Source organism: Nannobrachium achirus (assembly GCF_963921795.1).
Source record: "Nannobrachium achirus genome assembly, chromosome: 6".
Lineage (NCBI taxonomy): Eukaryota > Metazoa > Chordata > Actinopteri > Myctophiformes > Myctophidae > Nannobrachium > Nannobrachium achirus.
Genome location: NC_137815.1, coordinates 31372352 through 31398793, shown reverse-complemented (window position 1 = coordinate 31398793; position 26442 = coordinate 31372352). Strand labels below are relative to the sequence as shown.

General features: G+C 40.9%; 5 protein-coding genes across 5 annotated transcripts; 2 read left to right on the top strand and 3 right to left on the bottom strand.

Annotated features, from left to right (window-relative positions):
• The first annotated feature begins 976 nt into the window (after positions 1 to 976).
• Positions 977 to 6011, top strand: sirt4 (sirtuin 4). The gene is made up of 4 exons (XM_080728671.1): positions 977 to 993; positions 2794 to 3284; positions 5038 to 5332; positions 5771 to 6011. The coding sequence occupies exons 2-4, from the start codon at positions 2794 to 2796 to the stop codon at positions 5921 to 5923; spliced, it is 939 nt and encodes a 312-aa protein (XP_080584797.1). The 5' UTR covers positions 977 to 993; the 3' UTR covers positions 5924 to 6011.
• A 1775-nt stretch (positions 6012 to 7786) lies between these two features.
• cUnh1orf74 (chromosome Un C1orf74 homolog) lies at positions 7787 to 8696 on the bottom strand. The gene has a single exon (XM_080728673.1). It carries the CDS (start codon positions 8685 to 8687, stop codon positions 7887 to 7889), a length of 801 nt encoding a protein of 266 aa, XP_080584799.1. The 5' UTR covers positions 8688 to 8696; the 3' UTR covers positions 7787 to 7886.
• Positions 8697 to 8903: 207 nt separating this feature from the next.
• On the bottom strand, positions 8904 to 11802 carry tomm6 (translocase of outer mitochondrial membrane 6 homolog (yeast)). Its single transcript, XM_080728679.1, has 3 exons — positions 11625 to 11802; positions 9688 to 9807; positions 8904 to 9042 (listed from the first exon to the last, which is right to left on the bottom strand). The coding sequence occupies exons 1-2, from the start codon at positions 11726 to 11728 to the stop codon at positions 9711 to 9713; spliced, it is 201 nt and encodes a 66-aa protein (XP_080584805.1). The 5' UTR covers positions 11729 to 11802; the 3' UTR covers positions 8904 to 9042; positions 9688 to 9710.
• Positions 11803 to 12605: 803 nt separating this feature from the next.
• On the top strand, positions 12606 to 14265 carry uqcc2 (ubiquinol-cytochrome c reductase complex assembly factor 2). The gene is made up of 4 exons (XM_080728678.1): positions 12606 to 12747; positions 13279 to 13353; positions 13720 to 13786; positions 14010 to 14265. Exons 1-4 carry the CDS (start codon positions 12610 to 12612, stop codon positions 14147 to 14149), a joined length of 420 nt encoding a protein of 139 aa, XP_080584804.1. The 5' UTR covers positions 12606 to 12609; the 3' UTR covers positions 14150 to 14265.
• On the bottom strand, positions 14266 to 17758 carry tspo (translocator protein). Its single transcript, XM_080728677.1, has 4 exons — positions 17697 to 17758; positions 15892 to 16069; positions 15198 to 15336; positions 14266 to 15087 (listed from the first exon to the last, which is right to left on the bottom strand). Exons 2-4 carry the CDS (start codon positions 16065 to 16067, stop codon positions 14911 to 14913), a joined length of 492 nt encoding a protein of 163 aa, XP_080584803.1. The 5' UTR covers positions 16068 to 16069; positions 17697 to 17758; the 3' UTR covers positions 14266 to 14910.
• Positions 17759 to 26442: the final 8684 nt, after the last annotated feature.

The window sequence follows — 26442 nt, the reverse complement described above, 5'->3', positions numbered from 1 at the left end:
TTACAAACTCTGAATTGCTGAAGGCCATGACAAACAGGTGAAAAAGCCTTTAGCATCATAAAAAACAAACTGGGATTCTTTCTTTTCTCTATTTTTTTACATTCAACCTTCAGGGACTCTGCCGTGATTCACCATGAAGCAGTGATTCCATGCCTGAAATTAAAAACTATGCCAACTGCTAGTGAACTTGTACACTCTGTGACTGTACAGATATGGAAATAAATCAATATGTTGACAAACTGCAGTTTATATTAGTAATTTTGTCTCAATTTTCTTCAGTCTATTTGCCTTTTGTGTTCTTGCGAAGGGAATTGCTCTTGCCTTTGTAATTTATCACTGTCATTACTATTATCTTAAGTCTTACTTGAAATACAATATTCTGTAACATACATGTAGGCCTTCATACATAGACTACCTGTACACTGTTAAGGAATTAACAATTAGCAGAAATGTATTGGATTGTAGCCTATGTTTTGGTCCAGACTCCAGCATGTACTCTACCGTTATCATTTGACAAGAGCCAGCTTTAATAATATAAGATGAAATTTTTTTCAGGAAAGAATAAATTGCAAAATGCTATTTGATTCCTTTATAGTGTAACAGATTGGGTGTATATACTATTATATAAAATAAATAGTTATGTTTTCAGATTGATTCATTAAATACTTTACAGTTTGTACCTTCTAGGGTTAAAATTTTAAACCATAGAAGGCACAAACAATGAATAACTTACAATGGCTTGTTTACATAATAGGCCTACATACTCAATTCATAGTGATTAATGACACGAAACAAAAAAACATAGATCTACATATGTGATTCCCGGTCCATTACAGTCAGTTATGTAGCTGTATTTTATTACTACATAACTGACTTTTACGTCCACAGTAAAATAACCTTGCGTCGCTCCTTGTGCCTGGTGTTACACAGAAATGGGACACATCCGGTTCTCACTGTCGCTTGAAGAAGAAGGCGTCCTCCTCTTTCAGAGTGGTAAATACAATACATGTTTTCATTATAAAGCTTGGCAGTGTCTCGCTATGTCACATTTACCTTCTGGTATGCTATTAACTAATTAGAAACGTCAGTGGGCTACGGTGTTGTGACAACTATAAGGCACAATTTACAAGATATGTTGGCTATCTTTGGCAACGTGTGACTTTTCGAGCAGGTTCCTACTATGCCTCATTCACACTACAGATATATATTTGAACGTTTTGCTTGGTATTCAATGTAATCTCAATGGAAACCAGCTTTAAAGATACAGGACACACACCAAACGAAGCTTTGGAAGCTTTAAAGCTGGTTTCCATTGAGATTACATTGAATTACCAAGCAAAACGTTCAAATATATATCTGTAGTGTGAATGCAGCTTAAGTTTTGACTCTTGAAAGTTATTTTCAATTCTTTTCAACATGATTTCCATTTATAGATTCTAGTAGTTTGCTAAATATAACGTGAACCAGACTAACATTACTAATATGTTGTGTAACTTGTGTTGCTGTCAGGGTTATAAAAATCTAAAGGTCCATATAGTTGTCTTCTCTCTCTCTCTCTCTCTCTGAAAAAAATCGAAAACGTAAACGATATTTGCAAAATTATGTAAATTGAACTAAAATGCAGAAATATGCGGAAGCAGAACATGTATTTAGTCTTCTTAAATTTGGGTTAGGACTGCACGAGCCTTCGCAAACATCAAAGCTAAGGTGAATAGTTACACACATATAGCCGTGTGTGTGTGTGCGCACGCGCAGCACTATGTTGTGTAATGTACAGTATGATTGTAATTGTGTGCCTGTATTTGGCTGTTGTAATGACATATTTATAATAATCGTCATTCGTGACAAATGGCATTTTTTCCCCTGTTTCTTTCACATACCCTGCCTGACATACCATTTATACACAATATAGAAATGTGACAATATAAAATAAAAGTGGGAGGCCTAGACCGAAATATTGTGCATTTTGTACCACATGGTATTGGACTATCGGTTGCCACCGATTTTTCTCAAATCTGTAGTTTTTGTTTGTTTCTAAATAGATAATCTCTCAAGGCAGACTGATACATCATCAGATGAAAATGAAGAGGAACAAACAGAGTGGGCGTTCCCTTTTTATTTGACGATGGATGGGTAGCCAGACTGCTAAATAGATAAAGGCCTACACTTTGTTGTTAATTATTATCTGGAGTAATAAATAACAAAATCACACATTTTTTATGTATTGAAAAGAACATTTCAAGCACTGCTCTAAAATAGGAGAAATGGTCTATAATGAAAGGAAAGGAATGTGCACAGACAGTGTAATCAGATTGGCCCCGCGTTGCCAGACAGACACAAATCAACCAACGCAAGGCTAGAATCAGATGCCTTACAGTATAAGCTTTATTGTCACATCACAGGTTTAAGGCCCATTCCCATTGGGCCAGATAACAGATAAAAAAAATCTCTTTATCCAGATATTTTTCCATTCAAAGTGGATGGTAGATACAGATAAAAAAAAATCTACCACAGATATTTGCCACAGATACTTTTATCTGTGGCAAATATTTTTTTTTATCTGTATCTACCATCCACTTTGAATGGAAAAAATATCTGGAGAAAGAGATTTTTTTTATCTGTTATCTGGCCCAGTGGAAATGGGCCTTTACAGAAGTAAAATAGGTTGCAGAGTCCACTAGATAAATTATGGATATCACAATCTATCAGTATTGGCCTTGAAAATTCCATTTGGGATGACTATATATGCTATAAATTAACCCACGTATTTTGTATGTGTCTTTCTTGACATAGATGCGACTGCCATGGAGGCCCTCTGTGCTGTGTACAGCACCAGGAAAAAGTTCATCCACAGTTCCCCTGATAAGAAGCGTGTTGAGTTTTGTGCCTGCCAGCAGCACCATCGATGCACAGTCCCTCGAACGGCTGCAGAACTTTGTATCCCGTGCCAGAAAGCTCTTTGTCGTGAGCGGCGCGGGTATGTCTACAGAGTCTGGCATCCCCGATTATCGCTCGGAGGGAGTCGGACTGTACGCCCGCACGGATCGACGCCCCATGCAGCACGCCGAATTCGTCCGCAGCGCTAAATCCCGTCAGCGCTACTGGGCGAGGAACTACATGGGGTGGCCGCAGTTCTCCTCCCACCAGCCCAACTCTGCACACAAGTCACTGCAGCAATGGGAGGAGAGGGGAAAGCTACACTGGCTCGTCACTCAAAACGTAGACGCCCTTCATTCTAAAGCGGGACACAAAGGACTCACTGAACTTCACGGGTGTACACACAGGTATGTCTTTTACACACATACATCCACATGGATTCCCACCAGACCAGTTCATTTCATTCTCTACTCTCTAGGCCAGGGGTCGACTCTTCAACGTTTTCAGGCCAAGGACCCCTTAGTTGAGAGAGAAATGAAGCAGGGACCCCCACAACCTTTCATAGATTCCATTTAATCGTTTGACAGCACAATCATCAGTGTATTTTGGAATCATGTCAATTTGTGTTTCCGATATTTAACCACTTGAACCGCGCTGCAAGGCATTGTGAGCTTGTAGATCTGCTATTTTTGGCTAAAGTTTTCAGAATATGGATGCTATATTCGTCCCGACTTTACGTCCCAGTAGCTACCCACAATCAGTGCCATTAGGGCCACAGACAGGGCCACTCCGCAGCTCCGGAACTACTCTGCCGAGACTGGGAGGGGAAATCTGGCGCGTGGAAGAACCAGGCTCTGTGGTTTGACTCATGGCCCGGGCTCCTCTCATGTCTCACCAGGTCAACTCCTGCTCTCACCAGGTCCAGGACCTGTGCGTAGCACCAGACTCCCACTATCAAACATTTAATTCAGGAGCAGTGAGTTCCTGAGCCGCTTGCGGCTTGACTGGCCCTCCAAAGGCCTCACCGTGGGTTTGTTGGGCCTCTTCCTCACGGAATACATAGGCTGTTCCCAGGTGCCGTCTACATTCCGGCTGGCTAATGTCATATGCTGTGTGTGGTTTTTTCCAACCCTAAAACATTCAAAAAAGATACCTAGTTTCCATTTTTTAACACAAAGGAAGTGTGGAGGTTTCCACCTTGACACAGAAGCAGTTTCTTTTGCAGCTGTAACTCCAGAAAAGAAAACTTGTATTATTATTTTTAAGTGACTGATAAGGAGAGTGTAGAATGATCATTTAATAACAAAATCTGAGGCAATCATAGAACCTCAACCTCAAGTCTGCTCAAATACCTGCTATACCATCAACATGTGGAACGCCCTTCCACAAGCCTTAAAGGAGAGCAAATCCCTAGCCTCCTTCAAAATTGGTATGAAAAATCACCTTCAGACAGCCGCTACCCGTGACTTGTAAATAGACTAAGCCCCCCCCCCCCCCCCCCCCCCCCACCCTTTTTCTTTTTTTTCTGCCTTTGTATTTGATGTTATGCTTTTGAAACTGATATTATCCTAGATAAAGTACTATGTTCTATCCGTCTGTCTTTCAATGTTATATGAGATACTTAAAGTGTGGTTCCTGTGGAAATAAGCCTCTGCTTTCTAGGATCTCCTTTTAGTTGACCTTGTACCAGTGATCAACATTTAGGCTATTGATTGATTTATTGATTGAAGAGTTTATTAGCAGTTTGCAATAGAAAGAAGTACAGTTTCATCATGACAGCACAAATCACTGGTACAAGGTCAACTAAAAGGAGATCCTAGTAAACTTTACAGCTTATTTACACAGGAACCACTTTATGTTTGCTCTTTATAACAAAGAGCAAACATCGACAGTGGTCAATAATAGTGTCAATGATTGCCAACTGGTACAACTAAAACAAACGTACCCACCATATATTGCATTAGCTGCAGGTGTTATTTACCCTGTTATGACACATTCATGAACAGGGTCTATTGTAATATAAGCCGCACAGTCGCACACATGACTTGAATTATATCAACTGATGGCATTAAAAGCCAAATGACGTATTCATATGTATTCATAGGAGCTGCAGGATAACAAATGATACACAAAATGAATTGTACGCATGTCCTTCTTCAGGGTGGTGTGTCTGGGCTGTGGCGCTGTCTCACCAAGGGAGGAGCTCCAGAAGAGATTCACAGCACTGAACCCTGGTTGGACAGCACAGGCAGGGGGCGTGGCTCCAGACGGTGACGTTTTCTTGGAGGACGAGCATGTCCTCCACTTCAGAGTTCCTTCCTGTCAGGACTGTGGCGGGACGCTGAAGCCCCAAGTTACATTTTTCGGAGACAATGTAGACAAGGCGACGGTGCAGTTTGTGCGCGAAAGATTGGAAGAATCGGACGCAGTGCTGGTTGCGGGGTCCTCGGTGCAGGTAGGGTTTACTGAGATGTTAGTAGTAATGATATATTTAATTGCAAACTGTATGTATTTTATTGACACATACGATTCATCCATATTTTCACTTAATGTGCTTGTTTTAATTTTGATGATGAATCATAATAATCTTTATTGTCCCCGAAGGGACATTTGTCTTCACAAGTCTGTTCAAACAAAGAAACAACACATAACCATATAACACAACACAAACATATCACAAAGACCCCACTATGCACAGAAAACCCTCTTAGTGACGGGGGCGAGATTTTGGAATAAAACTATTTAAATGTTAAATGTAGAGGCATTGATTAGGTTCATTTGTGTCTCTGGACATTGTAAATAACTTGAATGGAATGAAAACACAAATAATACTGTTAATGATTGACTCATTCCCAATGTTAACCATTCTCTCCCATTCTCTCTCTTTCCCAAGGTTTATTCAGGATACAGATTCTTACTGGCAGCGAAGGATAGGAAAATCCCAGTTGCCATTTTGAACATTGGGCCCACGAGGGCAGACCATCTGGCAGAAGTGAAAGTGAGTGCCCGCTGTGGTGAAGTGTTATCAACCATTCAGCCTCTCTGACTTACAGTCAGTGGAACAGAGTTTGGACAATATTGGTTCCCAGCACCAGTTTAGTTGCTCCACCACAGACTGTCAATGATACCTCAAAGTCAAGCCATGTCATCAACGTGATGTTTAACTTCATGTGTATATAGTTTTACAATGTTGTGGTCTCTTTGATCTGCATTTGAGATGCATACAATAAAATGACACTAATCATTTAAAACTCTGGTAGGAGCCGTTTTTGACAGAGTTCGAAAAAGCTGTTTTTACACAATATTAAAACTGGGGAAATGAGGCTGCTTTTAAGATAACTTTATTTTTATCAAATTGCCATTTAAATGGCGTAACTTTTGTTGTTAAACTTGATTACTGCTCATCCTCCCCAGAACCCATCACAATCACATGTGGTATTCTTTAAGGGTCAAATGGCATCCCTTATCAAATGCTGATGACAGTTTTATTTACTGGTCACACCTAACGACATTTTCTTCCATGAATAACCTTTTTAATTGCCTCGAAGACATGCTGTAAAATGTTGGATGGCTACAAACCTTCTCCAAAACTGAAAAGAAATAAGTCCGAAGTCCTTATCTGGGTTTCCAGAAGCTTCTCATTTTCGCCACTAGGGGGCTCCTAAGTCATAACCATTGCACTTGGCCTCCCAAAATTCCAGAGTGCACACATTTTGAGTACACATACACATAATAAATCTGTCCAGTGCAACTAGAAATGTTCAATGGTTGGTTGCACCAGTGCTCCATAGCAGTTTTTGAGCATAGCTAACCGCTCCTACACCTGGCTTTATTCGTATGTACAGTATGTCCCACTGACTCCCACACTTTGCTTATTGGCCAAGCTTCGCTGGACACTTAATGAAATTAACTCATTAAAGTCCACTTTCTCTAGTCTGCTGATGGTACAAAATTCAGCAGCAGCCAGACTTAACTGGAAAAAGAGCACATTACCCCTGTTTTTGTCCAACTGCATTGGCTACAAGTGAAGTAAATATATTTTACATGGCAGGAAGGCACTGGAGCAAACACTATTTAAGCCTTTATTTACAGGGTGCAGGCAAGAGTGGCGTTTCGATGTCAATATATCTTCGTCAGGTTGACCTGACAAAGATATATCTTCCATCATTCAATACATCCCACCATTAAAAAACGTAATCCAACCTGAAGTCCCACAATCCCAACTTTTCTCTGTTGCTTTTAGCTCAGTCTGAGGGCAATTGATTGTCTGTTCTTACAATGACCACTGAACATAATTAATTTGTTCCTTGCATTTCAGGATTTTAAAATTTGTATTATCTAGTAATTAATCAATCAGGAAACATTAACTTATTAAATCATAAGGAATGGCAGTTCCTAAATTATTTCACGCTGTAGCCGTTTAACCCTCGACTCGGTCTGTGTTGAAGGTGTGTATCTATTCTGCATCTAGCATGAGGCAACCTAAATTCAGAGAACATTTTTTACTTAAATATTTGCTTCTGGGGATCCCTGGAACAAAATATGTGAAGGACCCCCAAAATGATATGTATTTGGCTGCAGACCCCATTACAATATTTAGCTCAATATTTAGTCTTGCCTTAAGCTAGATGCAGAATAGATCTGTGTTGAAGTATACCTGAGCAAAGACACTTAACCCTAAAAGCTGTTCCCTGGACAGTTAAAAATAGCTCACTGCTCCTATTAATTAGGATGGATAAAAGCCAAAGCAGGAGACACATTTCAGATGTGTCCAAATTTACTTGAAGAAAAAAAAGGTACACAAAGGTACACAATTAGAATATTGTAGTCACTGTAATTAGCAGAATACGGTTAGCTTCAAAATTGTATTGACATTCACCTCTTTCACCAAAGAGGGTCTTGCTTAATTTTAAATAAACAACTCATTAACATTGTGTTTGAGTCAGTTTAATTGAGTGATCTTTCAACATTGCTATTCCAAGGGAAACTGCTTTAAACTTATGTTGGAATCACAGACAGACAGAGGGCAATGTGACCACAGACTGGCAAATGTTAAGATCACTAAAGACGGTTTGCTGCTGAAATCTCTCTTTGAGTCGAAGGTTCCATCTGTCCACATCGCACTGAGTGTCTTTGTGCAGAACTGCTGGAATGCTGAAGGAATACAGCAAGAACTGATGATGTTCTCCACAGCACGCCTTCCATGTTGCTGAAGCTTTCGTCACCATCAATGGGGTCATTGCCAGGCAGTTCTCAAAGCTTCTGTTCTGGTCAAACCAGTAGGTTGCTGGATATCCCAATAGAATCCCGAAGATAGAGCACAAGTTCCAATCGTTACATTTTTCCTCAACGTGAAGCGTTTTTCCGACCTCGGCCTGTTGCACAAACTGCCTCAGCATAATCAACAGTTCTCGTATCATGTTTGTGAAAGTATCATTTACAGGGTCTACGATGCTAGGGGTTTCCAATGAATGGCACACATTAATCACAATGACATGACTGTTTATATTGAGTGACTGCTCTAGATTTGACATTACTATTTCTGGATTAACGATGAGGGCATTGCCACTTAGAGCCATCGTGAGAAGAGATTTGGACACAAGCTGGATAGACTGCAGCGAGGTCAAATACTCTTGCACTTGCTCTACATCTGCGCCGTTAGTATCATACAGCAAAGCTGGTTTCAAGCCCACATCGACGGCCAGGACTTGCAAAGCCAAGTCCACACTCTGGGCAACAGAGAGGGATTTCCTTCGAACGGATAAACATTTGTGAGCAGCAGCACAAAAGACCTCATGAGAAGCCATCATGATATGATTATAGACCTCATGAGATGACAGGGAATATAAATAAATGAAAATCAGACCATTAACACAACATTGATCTCTCTTGTTGCAAATGCCACAATGTTACATTTTCAGTTTCTGAATGATGTTCCTCTGTATGAGGTCTAGCCATTGGCGTTTACAAACCGTAATTCAATCAAGAGAAAATAAGTTAAAAAGAAATTAAGATATTTAAATGTAAAATAAACAACAATTTCAAACAGTTTAATATGTTGAGTCACGGTAACGTAAAACTTATGTAATGAGTCCGGTTGTATCCACAATGTTGATATTAAGCATTGATCTTGTGGCTTGTTTCTTCAGTTTTGGTCCATCACACCTAAAGAGAGAATGACATATTAATGAATATTTAGGCTTTAAGGTTCTTATTAGTTTGAGGTATTTTACAAAATACACTGATCGGAGGGTGGAACTGCCCTGCCAACTCAGAGTACAAGCCCTTCAAGTCACTCATTGGGACTCATTGGTTATTGTGGAGCAAAACTCTTAGTAGCAGCTATACTTCAGTATACAACCAAATAAAACAAATCAAAAATATAAAATACCTCCAACTTAATCGAGACACTTTTGGCAGGGAGAAATTGTTGAGATCAGCACATAATACAACAATGCAGTGGTTTTCAACCAGTGGTCCAGGGTCCCTTATGGGTCCATTTGGTCTCATTTTACGCTCTCAAGAGTTGAATTATTATTAAACATCTGCATTACTTAATTTACAACAAGTCAATTAGAGAATGTAGAAGAATTGTTATTTTTATCAAAGTACCACATCAGTACAGTATGAAATTGTGGACACAAATCTTATCCAATGACAAAAACATGTTTAAGTCTTGGGTCTGAGAGGCTAAATGTCATCAAATGGTGGTCCGTGCACTCCGTGGCTCAAATGCCCAATAAATAACAGACCTGGATATGAAAAAGGTTGAAAGCCACTGCAACAATGCTTCCCTTTGGTTCTCAGTACCTCATGCTGTTGTCTTGGTTGTGTTATGCCAGAGGCTGTGGAGTCATCAGATCGAAATCGGACAGATTTCTTGCAACCCAAACACCAGCTGCAAATAAACCCAAGTTGACCAGTAGGTTCCTATATAAAAAAGAAGAAATACATAAAATAGTTACTCACAAAGCGCAAGTAAAATTTTAACTGAGTACTGTACTCTCTCTCTGTGTGTGTGTGTGTGTGTGTGTGTGTGTGTGTGTGTGTGTGTGTGAATACATTTAGCAGTTCGCCTAGGAGAAGCACAGTACAGTTCAGATACAAATAGGTCTACTAATAGGATTGAAACCTAAGAAAGCAATATGGCTTGTTTACATTGGGGTCCGACTCAATTTGTACTTGTTTCATTGAGACATTAAATGACAGACAACATTACTATGCAAAATGTACCGTAACAGTAAGGGTATGGGGAGAGAGACACACACACACACACACACACACACACACACACACACACACACACACACACACACAGTAGTAAATAGGAGCCCTGGCCAATGATGTGATGTGACTCCAGTCCAAAGAGTGTAATGTAACATGGAATTCATGGAATTGGGTTAGGCCAGCACGAACAGAGCTGCATGCTACATTTAGTTTAAACGCTTTTTAAATCAGATGCTTTTTTGTATACCATTTAATTGTATTGAGAAAAAATAAATGCTGCTATTTGTCCCAAAGTGACAGCAAAAGTAGCTCCTTTCGGAACCCCTCACTCCACTGCTACGCAGGAGCTGCGTAGCAGTGGAGTGAGGGGTTCCGAAAGGAGCTACAGCAAAAGGTAGCTGCAACTTGTTTCAAAAATGCTGTATATAAACATGTAAAGTATAGCCTACAATGACAAAATGTGACATACCGGTAGCTGTTTACACAATGCTGTACCCCGTCCAAAGACCAACCGTATGTACGTTCTCCATTTTCAACATTTTTTTTAATTATATGTACATGCTTTGGCAATGTAAACATATGTGTAGTGCCCAAATCCTGTACTACTGGTTGACGATGGCAGGATTAAGTTAGACGTATGCTCTAAATAAGTCCCTAACTTGTCCTTGAGTTCATAATCATCATCAACGTAGATTTAACACTAAACAAGGCTCTAACTCGTTCTCCTGCTACACCATCAACATGTGGAACGCCCTTCCTCAAGCCCTAAAGGAGAGCAAATCGCCTCCTTCAAAATTGGTATGAAAAGTCACCTTCAGACAGCTGCTACCCGTGACTTGTAAATAGATTAAGCCCCCATGCTCCCCCCCTCCCCCTTTGTTTCCTTTTTTCTGCCTTTGTATTTGATGTTATGCTTTTGATATTATCCTAGATAAAGTACTATGTTCTATCCGTCTGTCTTTCAATGTTATATGAGATACTTAAAGTGTGGTTCCTGTGGAAATAAGCCTCGGCTTTCTAGGATCTCCTTTTAGTTGACCTTGTACCAGTGATTTGTACTGTCATGAAACTGTACTTTTTTCTATTGCAATCTTCTAATAAATTCTTCAATCAATCAATCAATCTTATATTTATTATCTCCAAAGTCCTATACTTTGATTACATAAAATAAGTAAATAAACATGAAATAGTGTCAGACATACAGACATCAGCCCAGCGACACAGTCAAAAACTGTTTGCCTCTCTCATCAGACAACACATGTTGCTTGTTCCAGACAGGCAATTTGGCCTTGACAATGCCCTCCCCTTCAGTGATGTCATCAGAATAAGAAATAAGGCTCCAATGGCTCTTACAATATGTTTTCTCATGTCAATAAAGCTCCTTTAAACTGAATTGACTCCAGAAGACTGCATGAGCGCATAAGCAAGGGCAGAGCTGGGTCATGGCGTTGTTGGCATTATTAGCTAGTCTTGTGTAGCCATTAGCCAGTATGCTAACGATGGGAGCCCGTTCAACTCACCTTCTAAAATCATTCCTGTCTGCTGCGAACTGGCAAGCGGAGGTGATCCATCCTAAAACACCTGCTGGTCGCGAAGGACCCTTCTTCACAGCCGCTCCACTCATCTTTCTGTAAGATAAATTAATAAATGCGTCTTTTCTGTGTGTGTGTGTGTGTGTGTGTGTGTGTGTGTGACTGACTGACACGGAACGACCATGGGAACGACGCGGAACACAAGAGAACTGGAGATGGGACGTTCGCGAACGAATCGAGTCTTTTGAACGGCTCTTTGAATTGAAATGAACGATGGGATCCGGTTCTCAGTAAAGGGAGCCGTTCCTTTTTTGAGGAGGAGGAGGAGGAGGAGGAGGAGGAGGAGGATGGGGAGTACATTCTTTACTTGCAGAGTATTTCTACATTGCATTGCCAGTGTTGACACTTTTACTTAAAAAAGTAGAAATACTCTGCCACAAGCCTTTTACAGTCTATGGCCACAAGTAGAAGTTCAGAATTAAAATGTACTTGAGTAAAAGTACAAAAGTGTATTGGTATCAAAATGTACTTAATGTACCAATAGTAGAAAGTGCTCATTATGCAGAATGTCCCCATTTCACAGGTTTTCCAAATACTATTAATTAGAAAAATCATTTGAAAATAGCAGATCTACAAGCTCACAATGAGATCGGCTATTTTCAAATGGCAGAAATGTGTGTATATATATGGCCAAAATGTATATAGGGTTGAAGTGATTTGTAATTATAATCAAAATCTACAAAGTATACTAACCAGTAACTAAAATGAGACAGTCTTTTGAACGGCTCTTTGATATGAAAGGAACGGATCTCAGAGATCCGGTTCACTTCAAAGAACCATAAATCCCATCTTCTCTACAACGTGAGAACCGGGGGTTGATTTAGGTGTAGCACAAGTACGGCGCGCCATAAAGCTCAAACTGCAGAAAAGAAGAAAAAAGGCGATACCGTTTGCGTTCAATAACAAATCAACCATGTCTGCTACGAGGTATCGTCGGTTTTTGAAGCTCTGCGAGGAATGGCCACTAGACGAATCAAAGAAAGGCCGAGATTTAGGAACGTTTCTGCGTCAGAGAGTAGCGCATGCTTTCCGCGAGGGTGAAAATACACAGGTAATGTGTGATAGCTTATACCAGTACAACAGTGAATGTTAACCTGCTGTTAGCATTAGCCAAGAGAGGATCAACAGAACGCTATCGACCTTGCTGTCAGTGTTTTGTGTAGACCAGTGGTTCTCAAACTTTTTCATGTCAAGGACCCCCAAATTGACACTAATTAGCCCGCGGGACCCCCATTTGAAAACATATGCCAGGGACCCCCATAAGAGCCCCCCCATTTAATGGCATTTCTATATCTGGGATCCCAATTTATAATTGTATAATCAATGTTTAACTCAGAGTGTACAAATGGAACCCCTGGAAATCCCTCGAGGACCCCTGGGGGTCCCCGGACCCCACTTTGAGAACCAAAGGTGTAGAAGAGAATGTTAGTACAAAATTGAATTATGTCATTTAATTTACTATTAGAGTTATCTATTTAAGTAATTTGCCATAATGATACCTTTGGCAATTTTCTCAGCCAAGCCTATAATTCAGAGTAAAGTCAATTGTGCACTAGCCCTCTGATTTATATTTCTTTTTCAGATCTCAGATCCCGAGAAATGTGACCAAATATACGACAGTTTGGCAAATATCAACAGCAATGTGTACAAAGAACGAGTAAGTACAGTATATATTTAATTTAATGGCTATTCTGTGTGTGTGTGTGTGTGTGTGTGTGTGTGTGTGTGTGTGTGTGTGTGTGTGTGTGTGTGTGTGTGTGTGTGTGTGTGTGTGTGTGTGTGTGTGTGTGTGTATTATTATATGCATGGATGTTTTTTTTATAACTGACTATGAACAGAGTAACAGTTTATGGCATTATGTTGCTCTATCAGTGTATTTATTTTTCTTTGTTGATGTTGTTTTTGTGGATGCACTAAATATTTTAGTTGTATGTTTCATACAGTGAAAAATAAACATCTTATCTTACAAATATTTACTAAAAAATCTAAATCTCTTCTTTCTTTTTCTTTTTAACATGGTTAGTTTCCCCGTTTAAAGGACACAAGCTTTACTGGAGTGACAGTGGAAGAATGTCGATTACTTTTGTCAGGTATGGAGACCGACACAGGCAAATACTCATCTAAATCAGTGGTTTTCAACCTTTTTTATATCAAGGTATATTATTTATTCAGCATTTGAGCCACAGACCACCTTTTGATGAGATTTAGCCACAAGATAAATGTATCCTAGACATGTCCCTGGCCAGTTAAGAGGCATTACAACACCTCTGAAGACAATCCTAGCTTATCTTGATTGTTTGTATATTTTTACAGGGAGTTTACAGCAGCAGCAGATGGATGAGGAGAAGAAAGGCTTGTGGAAGACACTAATAGAAAGATTCTCCTCCAAGTCACCAGAAGATGGTCCTGCTCCCGAGAAGGAGAAGGCTCCCGAGAAAGAGAAAGAAAAATAAATGTATTCCTTATTCCTCTTGTCACCCTGCATGTTATAAATAAATGCTTATTCCTATATATTGGTTTCTGACGTTATGTAACTGATTTTGTTTTGTAACATTATACTTTCAAATAACCAATTACGTTCAATGACAGTGCCAACGTTAGCAGTCCTGCTAGGAAGGAAAAAACGTCTGAATGTCCATGTAGAATTTTTGAAGCGGTCTCAATTCAACTGGTGTAAATGATTAAGGCCGAGGCTACACAAATCTGGATCTTTCTGAATCTGGACCTTTCTTTATGCGATTGGGGCTTGCAGCCACACAAAGCTGGAGATTTCGGCCGCTAAACCGGATCTTTTTGAAACCGGATAAACAAGTGAAGGTTTATAAAAAATATCCGATTATCAGTGGATCTGTGTAGGTATGGATTTTTATAGACCTAGATATTTTTCTATGCGGATATACGAAAATCTGAGTTTAGAAAAAGATCCAGATTTGTGTAGCCTAGGCCTAAATAACAGAAAAGGTGTGTCAATATTTTAAATATTAACTGCTGATATATACATCATCAGATAGACAATGACCTGTTTGACCAAGAAAAGCAGCCAACGAGAACTCTGCATTATGTAGAATCTCATTCAAGTCAGTTGGAAGCACTTTTCTGGTGACTACCTCGTGATGTTGGCTTCATGGGTAGCCATGAAGCTACTCGATACTGTTTTTACACAAGTTTCGTTTTGATGGTTGACCTAGAACTTGCTAAAACCAAGTGTTGCCTGCTATTCTTCTTTTTCTTCTTCAGGGTTGTCTCTCCATATGCGGTAGTTAAGTGAGGTAGCTAGACACAGCCATGCCAGGTAGGGTGCCATGAGCAGAGTAGCAGTACGGCTTATGGGATACCAGGACACCATGGTGGCTCCAACAGTTCCAGTGAGAAACACGATTTCGATGAGTGCCTAAAAGATGACAGGCAATGAACAAAATGTGTGGCAGTTAACATTTGTTAACACATCTCAAAATCATACAAGTGCTGGTGTATGTTTTTGATTAATATGTTTAAAGTTACCAGTTTGAGCTTGTGTGCACCAAAGAAGATGGGAGTCCAGGCCCAATTCAAGGCAAGCTGCAGCGCATAAAGTCCCATGGGCAGCACTGCATCCTCAGTGAAACCCCCAAGTTCTTTCCACACGAGATAGGAAGCATATCTGTATGACAAGTCAAAATTAAATTGTGTGAAAGATTTGATCAGCAAGACTTCACTGGTCTCAAACTGATCGATGCAAAGGAGATATGCAGATTAGATATAACAGCGGTGGCTCCAGAGAATTGTGACTGGGGTTCGGTATGGGGAGCTGACTTTTTCAGAGCAGGGGCTAATTGATTTTGGCAACAAACAATAATGAATAGTACTAAAATATAACAAAAAAGATTATCTCACTTATAGGGTATGGATAACTGAACAGACCAGATCATTGCCAGTTTCCAGCTCCAAATCTGAGGACTGTAGTTGATCGGATAGGGTTTTTGTGAGGCTGAAGATGCTTTCCAGCATACAAAGTATGATTTAATAGTATGGTTTACATAGAAGTCAGTCAATTGTCTTTCACATATTCATATACCGTATATTAGCTTTCACCAGGGGGGGGCTCTGGTGAAAGCTAAAGCCCCCCCTAGCCCCCCCCCCCCCCCCCCCCCCCCCCCCCGCCCGCCCTGGAGCCGCCACTGAGATATACTAACTAGAATAATGATAGCCTACTTACCCCATGCCTGTATAGAGAGATGTCCATGCCACTGGGAATGCCGCATTTGGCGGGCGCCACCAAGGCTTCTGAATAGTAGGGTACCAGGTCTTGACTTCTTTGCGTGTGATGTAGCCCCCAAATAGCCCTCCGAGATGTGGCAGCGCTGTCAGTCCCACCATTGACAGCCACGTCATGTCTAGAGAGAAGACACAGTCACAGAGACATTTTGTAGCTGGTCATTTTGTAACTATTAATCAATGAACCACTTTTTTTTTATTAAAAGAAGAAGGTTAAAATGATATAAATCTTAATAATATAATATTGTGTAAAAAAGCATGCAGATGTCACAAACCTTCACTGACTGCAGGAACTTTACACTGGACTTCAAGCAACTGACTTCAGAAGGTTGACATTTCTGTATTATAAATCCTTATTTTGAGTGTAATATTATAATATGTTTAGATAGTAGTATTCCTTTTTTAGATGGATCTGTAGTCCTATATGTAAAGTTAGATGCCCAACTTTTGTGACTGCTTGTTTTTATAGGTTCCCAGCAGCACATTACTAGCCATAAATTATAACTACCAGGAGAGGGTGCTAATATGCGGAGGTTATGTCTCTCCTCCTGGAGTTATAACGCAGAGTAAAATAGCTCTCGCTGGTTGAGCCTCCATGTCCCTAATCGCCTCAAAACATGTTTAAATCATGAAGTTGCTCACCTCATCGTCGAAACAGCTTTATATCTACCGATGAGCCCACTCGTTGGCATGTGTTAGTCCATATGTTTCTAATACATTAATGTTTACTCAAACTTCTCTGAGACTCGCGTTTCCTCGTCGGAATGTTTCCGCATACAGAGCGCTTCAGAACTACAGAAAGTTGGAATACTTCCGCATACAAAAACGTCATGTCCTAGTATGAGCAAATCGCAACGGCGATCAACGCCACGTGATATGTAGCCTCGCGTAGCCAGGCTTTACTCATCTCGCGTGATATGTTCGGCCATTTTTACCCAAGCAGTTCAAAAACAAGGAAAGCGATGAGACTCGGAGAAGTTTTAGTAAACATTAATGTATTAGAAACATATGGACTAACACATGCCAACGAGTGGGCTCATCGGTAGATATAAAGCTGTTTCGACGATGAGGTGAGCAACTTCATGATTTAAACATGTTTTGAGGCGATTAGGGACATGGAGGCTCAACCAGCGAGAGCTATTTTACTCTGCGTTATAACTCCAGGAGAGACATAACCTCCGCATATTAGCATCCTCTCCTGGTAGTTATAATTTATGGCTAGCACATTACATTCTTGAGTATTGATTGATTGATTGATTGAAGACTTTATTAGAAGTTTGCATAGGAAAAGGTACAGTTTCATGACGGTACAGTTCACTGGTACAGGGTCCACTAAAATGAGATCCTAGAAAAGCACTTGGCTTATTTCCACAGGAAATCATTGAAGTATCTCATATAACATTGAATGACAGCAGGCCAAGCTGAACTATCTTTCTTTTAAATGTATGCAATCAATCATATCTTTTGTTCGTTTTCATCTCGAAAGACATGCTTAATTATAGCGGCTTGTCACAATATACCATATATTAATTGGAATTAAGCTCTATGAAGTTTGATTTATTTAGTCATCACCAACATTGTAATAAGTGTCCTTTCATAAGGTCGTGAGAAAACATTTAATTTTATTTTCGCAATAGCTAGCTATTAGATTTAGCTAAATCCTGTGAGTGTGACACAACAATACAGGTAGGTAACGTTAAGTTACATATTTGTCAACGATACATTTATCATACCCCATTATCTTACCTGCAGCCGTCCAGCTATTCCAGTTGTTTTACTATTTCAGTAGGATCCTGGTCCTGGATGGTAAGCCAACGAAGCCAACAGGGTAGCGCAAAAAAAAACAAAAAACGTTTTGTTTATCTGATATAGCAAAAAAGTGATAAACACAACCAAAATGTGTGAGGTTCATTAATAGGGTTTTCCTTATCATTAAGAGCAGATCGTTCGAGGCGAGGACACTCCCATTAACCATGAACGACCAGTAAGTTACTTGGAAAAACACCCTGAAAACCCCAGTGAGTGACAGACAGTTACACAATATTTACAGATCCTTAATAGTTACTTGGACATTTCTTTTAAAATCATAGGATGCCTATGCTACGTTTCAAAACAAGCACATTACAGCCGCACATCTAATCAAAGAACGCGCCTCCGTGTTTTACTATATAGTTTTCCCAAGGATTGTATTTAAAATATATATATAGACCTAGTTGTAATATCTGATCGGGAACCTTCAAGGAGGCGTGGCTAAAAGGCGGAAGTCATGTACACGAGCCCACGTGCGCGATACGAGCCTATGGCACGAGTCCAATAATAACCAGCTGACCAGATGCTTCATAACATGGTAGTTGCGACCGTAGGTCGCATTTACTACCAAAACCTCCACCGGCTGTCCGTCTGTGAGTGAGTGAGTGAGTGAGTGAGTGAGTCAGTCACACTTTTGCCCTGCTCATATCTCCACAACCGTTGCCCCCATCCATGCCAAATTTTGCACACATACTCCTTCCCTGCCAAACTACAACCTCCAAGGACCCCCGGAGCTCCAGGGACCCCCAGGTCCCTGGGGGACCCCCAGGTGTAAAAAAAATGTCCCTCCGTGAGTCACACGTCACACTTTTGCCCTGCTCATATCTCCACAACCGTTGCCCCCATCCATGCCACATTTTGCACACACACTCCTTACCTGGCAAACTACAACCTCCAAGGACCCCCGGAGCTCCAGGGACCCCCAGGTCCCTGGGGGATCCCCAGGTGTAAAAAATGACCACATGTGCAAAAATGACCAATTGACCACCCCAACGGGGCTGCTCACGGGGAATTCCTGGGGACCACCCACTCCTGGTGCTCCAGAACGGATGCAAAAGTGGTGGCGCCCCCAGTGGAGGACCCCCTCCACTGCAGCTCACATAAAATGCCGTAACTCGGGCTAGGAGCGTCCGGGAGAGCCGGGGCCGGTACCTATTCGTCCGCCAAGGCAACGCGGAGACCCCACCCCTCATTTCTCACATGGCCCTCTTCTAGCGCCACCTGCAGGCCGATTTTTAAAACACATTTTTGGACACTGCTCCTACAGTTTTTGCCCTAAAATCACGGAAATCACTACACAGCATGTCTACACTCATCCCATCAACATGGATCTGTCCCATATAGCGCCACCTTCAGGCCGATTTTTAAAAACACATTTTTGGACACTGCTCCTACAGATTTTGCCCTAAAATCACGGAAATCACTACACAGCATGTGGGTCAGTGACGTGACGCCCCAAAAAATGTGTTTTTAAAAAAACTTTAAATTGCAGGCATAAAAGTTATTTACTTTTGTTCTACTCACTCTCAACCTTATGGAAATACATTTTGTTTTTAGATATTTTATTGGAATCAGACTTTATTCAGCAGTTTGTTGTACTTGTGCCTAAAATCGTCATATGGTGTGACATGAAAATAATTGTTCATAAAATGAAAATGGAGTACATCTTTCTTAAGTTACTCACTTTATCAAAGTCCTTTATCATAACTAACCAGTGATCCACTATAGTTTTTTGAAAATTAATTATATCTGTATATTTTTTTCATAATCGACACTCTGTGTGAGGCCCATGTTCATGATCTTACAACATATTTTAAATGTATTCTGTCAAAACTTTCTCTAAAATTACACAAATATTTGTGACTCTTCCTGATAATATTCTCTATGTAATCCATAAACATTTTTTTGGTTTAATCATTAATAAAGGTATGATTTCTCACTATTTGGAATGTCACACCAAATGATTTAGTGTCACACCGTATGATCATATCTTCATGTGTCAAAGCAAACTGTGTTTTAACCTACCTATTAGTGAGTACTGAACTTTACTGATTGATTAAACAATTACCCAGGATAACATGGCCTTAATATTTCTGAACAGGATATTATTGTAGGGCTTTAACATGGGATAAGAAAGAATTGTAGTAGTAGATGGATGATGAGGATGTGCACAGGAATGCTACGCACACCTAAGTCTTCTGCCGGCCCACGGCAGAAGGATCCTAAAGGGACAATAAGGCGCATAGCCACACTTGGAGCCAAGGCATTGAAGGCAACATTTTATTAACACCAATTAGTGGAAACAGAACTCAGCATTCAGGTAAATTGCTTTTTTCCGAAGTCTCCTGAACTTGAACACAGCATTTTTTTGTGTTGAACAAATGTAATTAGGAATCATGACATTACACCACATCTCCACTAGCTAAAGAGTGCTGGGTTGCACAACTCCGAAAATAGCTGATCTACAAGCTCTCGCAGCACAACGTGTTGAGAGCTTGTAGATCAGCTATTTTCGCTAGTTTTGTCTCGGGTCCTACCTTAACACTGTCCACTGTCCAGTCCAGTGAGTGAAAGTACAAAAGTATTAGATCAGATTAGATTATACATTTAGACTGTATTGTACATCAGCCAGTCGTATTTGGTGAGGGTAGCAAACCGGCTGCCTTGTTGCGGTTCTGCTATGCCACAGACAACCTCCTGCTCTTCGTAGAAAATGCAGTCTCGCCCCTTTGGCTCCTCTCTCCTTGCTGGGTCATTGTTTAGTTTCTCCCTGTACTTTCTCGTTCTCTCAGCACTTGTCATTTTCCAGCTGACAAAAGAAAATGGAATGTATAGTTTAAGACAAAGAGAAAATATTGTTTAGATTGAAACAATATGTTAAGGTTTCTGTGAAGGGGTTTCTGCTCTGTCTGATGAATTTGAAGTATCACTGAATGAAGCTAAATTACATTTTATGTACAAATGTTTAAAACAAATGTTTAAATGTACAAAAGAAACATGGAACTTTGTTATTTGTTGTTATATCTGTAGTTAAATACAGTATAAATCATATGGTGTGACAGTCAAGTCATATGGTGTGACAAGCAGACATGTCACACCATATGATTAAGTGTCACACCATATTACTGTTTTCTCCATTTAGGTTTACCTTGAGGCTACTATGTACACATTAGCATGCTAACAGCATGCTAGCTATAACAAAGCAGCCTAGATCTACATGGAAATATGACCAAAACTTCAAATAACTTAAGCTTTTTTTAAAGAAAAGGTGTCACACCAAAAGACATCCAGAATGGTGAGTTTGTCAACGTTTCAACAAGATGGCATTTCATGAAAATGTTAAAATCATAACTCACCTCAGACACCTGTCTTGCAGTTGTGCTGGGAGTGCTGAATAGCCTTACAGAAGAAGGACCTCTCTAGCCAATAGGTGTCCAAATAATTGCCTGTTTAATTTTTCCAAACTAGTGTCACACCAAATGATTTTGGGTTGGGGGACAAAATATTTTTGATCAGAAATGACATTATGCTTTGACTTTGAAAAGATATAGGCTCAAAATAGACATTTTTTTTAGCCTAAATTCATTTTCAAATGATTTTTAGCAATTCTTTTTCTTAGTTTTATTCAAGTTCCCACTTTGAGAAACAAGGTCAGGACAGTCACACCATATGAGTTTTGCCATGTTTGGTTGAAGATTCTGAAGAAATGGGGAATGAAATGTTTTAATCTTGAGTAAGTTCACATAAAGCTTAAGGTCCTGCACAATATTCAGAAGGTTTTTGACAAATATATTTTTTATTTATACATGTTTGACACCGAGGACAGCAAAAACGTTACGTCACGTCACCCACCCACGTCTACACTCATGTCATCAACATGGATCAGGAAGATTTTGGAAAAACCCATTTTTGCCCTAGTACCAGTAAGACTCCCTAATCGGGAGATAAGCGACCGTAGGTCACTTATCTCCACAAATAGGGCAAAAATGTGTTTTGCCAAAATCTTCCTGATCCATGTTGATGACATGAGTGTAGACATACTGTGTAGTGATTTTCGTGATTTTAGGGCAAAATCTGTAGGAGCAGTGTCCAAAAATGTGTTTTTAAAAATCGGCCTGGAGGTGGCGCTATATGGGAGAGATTCATGTTGATGGGATGAGTGTAGACATACTGTGTACCGATTTGCGTGATTTTAGGGCAAAAATTGTAGGAGCAGTGTCCAAAAATGTGTTTTGCAAGAATCGGCCTCATGGTGGCGCTAGAAGAGGGCCATGTGAGAAATGAGGGGTGGGGTCTCCGCGCCGGCAAGGCGGACGAATAGGTACCGGCCCCGGCTGTCCCGGTCGCTCCTAGCCGGAGTTATGGCATTTTATGTGAGCTGCAGTGTAGGGGGTCCTCCACTGGGGGCGCCACCACTTTTGCATCCGTTCTGGAGCACCAGGAGTCGGTGGTCCCCGGGAATTCCCCGTGAGCAGCCCCGTTGGGGTGGTCATTTGGTCAGTTTAGCACATTTGGTCATTTTTTACATCTGGGGGTCCCCCAGGGACCTGGGGGTCCCTGGAGCTCCGGGGGTCCTTGGAGGTTGTAGTTTGGCAGGCAAGGAACGTGTGTGCAAAATTTGGCATGGATCGGGGCAACGGTTGCGGAGATATGAGCAGGGCAAGAGTGTGACGTGTGAGGTGTGACAGACAGACTGACTGACTGACTGACTTACACTTTGTGCAGGGTTTGATAGTAAATGCGACCTATGGTCGCAACTAGTTTAGGCCATTTCATTTAACAATTTGCCAATGAATACATAATATAAATGAATAATTAAGATTCAAGAGGTAATAAACAAGATAGGCCTATAATAATAAGCTAGTAGGCTTATAACCAGTAAGGCTCCCTAATCGGGAGATAAGCGACCGTAGGTCACTTATCTCCACAAATAGGGCAAAATGTGTTTTGTCAAAATCTTCCTGATCCATGTTGATGACATGAGTGTAGACATACTGTGTAGTGATTTTCGTGATTTTAGGGCAAAATCTGTAGGAGCAGTGTCCAAAAATGTGTTTTTAAAAATCGGCCTGGAGGTGGCGCTATATGGGACAGATTCATGTTGATGGGATGAGTGTAGACATACTGTGTACCGATTTGCGTGATTTTAGGGCGAAAATTGTAGGAGCAGTGTCCAAAAATGTGTTTTGCAAGAATCGGCCTCATGAGCTAGAAGAGGGCCATGTGAGAAATGAGGGGTGGGGTCTCCGCGCCGGCAAGGCGGACGAATAGGTACCGGCCCCGGCTGTCCCGGTCGCTCCTAGCCGGAGTTACGGCATTTTATGTGAGCTGCAGTGTAGGGGGTCCTCCACTGGGGGCGCCACCACTTTTGCATCCGTTCTGGAGCACCAGGAGTCGGTGGTCCCCGGGAATTCCCCGTGAGCAGCCCCGTTGGGGTGGTCATTTGGTCATGTTTGCGCATTTGGTCATTTTTTACATCTGGGGGTCCCCCAGGGACCTGGGGGTCCCTGGAGCTCCGGGGGTCCTTGGAGGTTGTAGTTTGGCAGGTAAGGAGTGTGTGTGCAAAATTTGGCATGGATCGGGGCAACGGTTGCGGAGATATAAGCAGGGAAAAAGTGTGACGTGTGAGGTGTGACAGACAGACTGACTCACTCACAGTTTGTGCAGGTTTTGATAGTAAATGAATAATAGGCTATAATAAAGTGTAGAAATAATTAGGGGGGAGACCACTGGGACAAAAGTAACACTTTTTGCATTTCCCATTATAATTCACAGACTACTTAAAATGTTCTAGTCATCTTTTCCTATAAGAAACATGCATATGCGCCATAATTAATACTGCCATTCATAAGCTTTCACTAAGGACAATACATATTACTTTTAATGCAATAAGTCAGAGACAGAGTGTTACAATTACCCCTGTGACGGGGACAATTGTAACAATGTAAAAATAAGTCATATTAGCACACTACATCTCCAATAAAAAAACAGATCTCTAAGTAATATTTTGTATATCATTAAATATTGTAATGTTTTAGATATAATTGCATTTTTTTATTCATATTTCTTTCTTTTATGTTAATTTACTAACACGAAAGTATGTAATCCCAGACAGAAATCTGCTTACATTGTAACACAATAGTTAGAATTGCCAACCCGATGAGCAGGTTGGTGCCTTGCGAACTTTGAATATGTATATGTATATGTATATGTATATGTATATGTATGTATGCGTGAAAAGGAGAATTTAAAGCAACGTCATTGTAAAGTGCCTTGGATAAAGACGCTATATAAATGCACCATTTACCATTTAACAGGTTAAAGAGTTGACCTGGCAGTTTGGTCATTATTGGCCTCTCTGCCATCACACATAAATCCCTACAGAAATCCATGAATATATGGTGGGTAACACCGCCAGGAGCCAGGAGATCAGCTCAGGTCCTGGTTGACTCTGGCTGCTTTCGGTGTCCACCCGTTTCAACATCCTCCTCACATCATCATCATGCTCTGAGAGGGTTGCTCCCTGCTTTTCACTCAGCATCAAGGGTTGGATTGGGGGTAAGTCCCTGCGACATACTAACGTCATGTCCAGGGGGTGTACATGTATGTGCATCAAGCTGCCTCACGCTACCGAAACAGGAGATAGGCTCCTGCCCTATGGGCCTCATGTCTCGGCAATAGGCTTACTTACTTACCACCACACCACAACTGTGTCACCTGCAAACTTAATGATGATGGTGTTGAAGATATCTGGTCACATTTGTTTCTTTATAAAGAGTCCGGCACATGCAGGGCTCGGCTCTCAACACTGCATGGGGTATTGAAGGTGAGGGTGTTTGAGGTGTGTCTGTTCACCTTGACAACCTGAGATCTGGCAGTCAGAAAATCCAGGCACACAATAAGGCATTTTTAGCTTAACTGCTAGGATATGTTAAGTCTCAACTACAGAACAGACATTCCTATTCAAAATGAGATGATGCTGAAGCCTACAGCAAATGCTGAACTATCTCGCTTCAGGTCATTTTATGTTATTACTTAGGCTACTTGTTATTTAGATTTGTGTAAACAAATTGGGGTTTGCTTCCACACAATCCACAGCCAGTTCAACACAGAAACACATACATGTACATGTTTATTCAGATACAGCATCTTGCAATGGGCCTGGTGTATAAGATACACTACACCACTTAGATACCCTGAGCGGCAGTGGCTCAGGGGTAGAGTTGCCGTCTTAGAACACAGAGGATTCCCGAAGGGTTCCCAGTTCGATCCCGCCCGGGCTACCCCAGAGTTAGTGCCGAAGTAGTCTCGCATAGCCAGACAACTATTCCACAATCTCTGAATGCTATATAGAGTCTGGAACAGCAGCTCCCGAACGGCGAGTAATGGAAACGGGCATTACCGTTCAAGAAAATATATTTTAAAATGTAATTTCTGCTAAGCAGCAAGCTAAACACGTTTATATGATAAATGTGTGCGATGTGAGACGGAAACGGAAGTGACGAGGAGGCTTCTCTTCCGCTTTAACCGGTACTCATCGTTCTTCTTTCGATGCACCAGACAGTATGCCGGGAGCATTTGCCCAAATCGCGGAGGCAACAGTCTGGCCTCGCGAGACTAGTGCCGAAAAGTCCTTGAGTAAGACTCTGAACCCCTGCCATTGGTGTATGAATGTGTGTGTTAATGGGTGAAAAGCGCCATGCATAAAGGTGCTATAAATGCATTTACCATGTAGCCTATACCTGTCAAAATACTTCTAAAGAAGGTCCACAATCACAACAACAGAGGCAGCTCCACTATTCACGTCCAGACCAGATTTGGCTCAAACAAAGGGTTGAATTAGTTCTCCTGCTATTCTGCAAAAATGTGGAATGCCCTACCGACGGCCTTAAAGGAGTGTAAATCCATACTCTCATTTAAAACCGCTCTGAAAAACCACCCCAAAATGACATTTTATCCTATCGATTACTCACCCATGGAGACTTGAGCCCCATTGATTCCGGATGGAGACATCAATGGGGCTACATTTATTGTGAGCGTAGGTCGCAGTTTAGTATGTGAACGGTCACAGCTTGACCGTATCTGTGGTTCCCTGACACATCACTGTGACATCACAGGTGACATCACAGTGGTGTCAGCTACTCAGAGCAGGGATCTCCATATGTAACTCAATGATATAATGAACTCAAGACTCATGTGGCGAGTAATCCATAGAAAAAACTAATTGATAGGTGAACTATTCCTTTAATGGAATTAACTCATAACACTGCTCACATCACACTAGGTGTGATTTTTCTTTTCATATTTCATTTTCCTTTTTTTCTTCTATCTGAATGCCTTGTTATTGATGATATCCTATTTAAATTACTCATATTAAATGCATTACATTAAATTATCTATATTTAGGCTACTTAATTGCAAGCCAATAATATTTACTCAATAAAAAATGATTGTAAATAGTTGCCATAACAATCGTTGTCTGGCTGTGAACTCTCACCCTGTTGGTTGGGAAATGTCACACAGGGAGGCCCGCCGTACTGCAGTAGGGGGGCGTGAGGAGAGAGAGAGAGAGAGAGAGAGAGAGAGAGAGAGAGAGAGAGATTTTATTGCAATGCTGTCACTAGATTTTTTTATTTGTATTAATTATTTTCGTTTCTTCTGTGCAAGTGCCATATGCCATTAA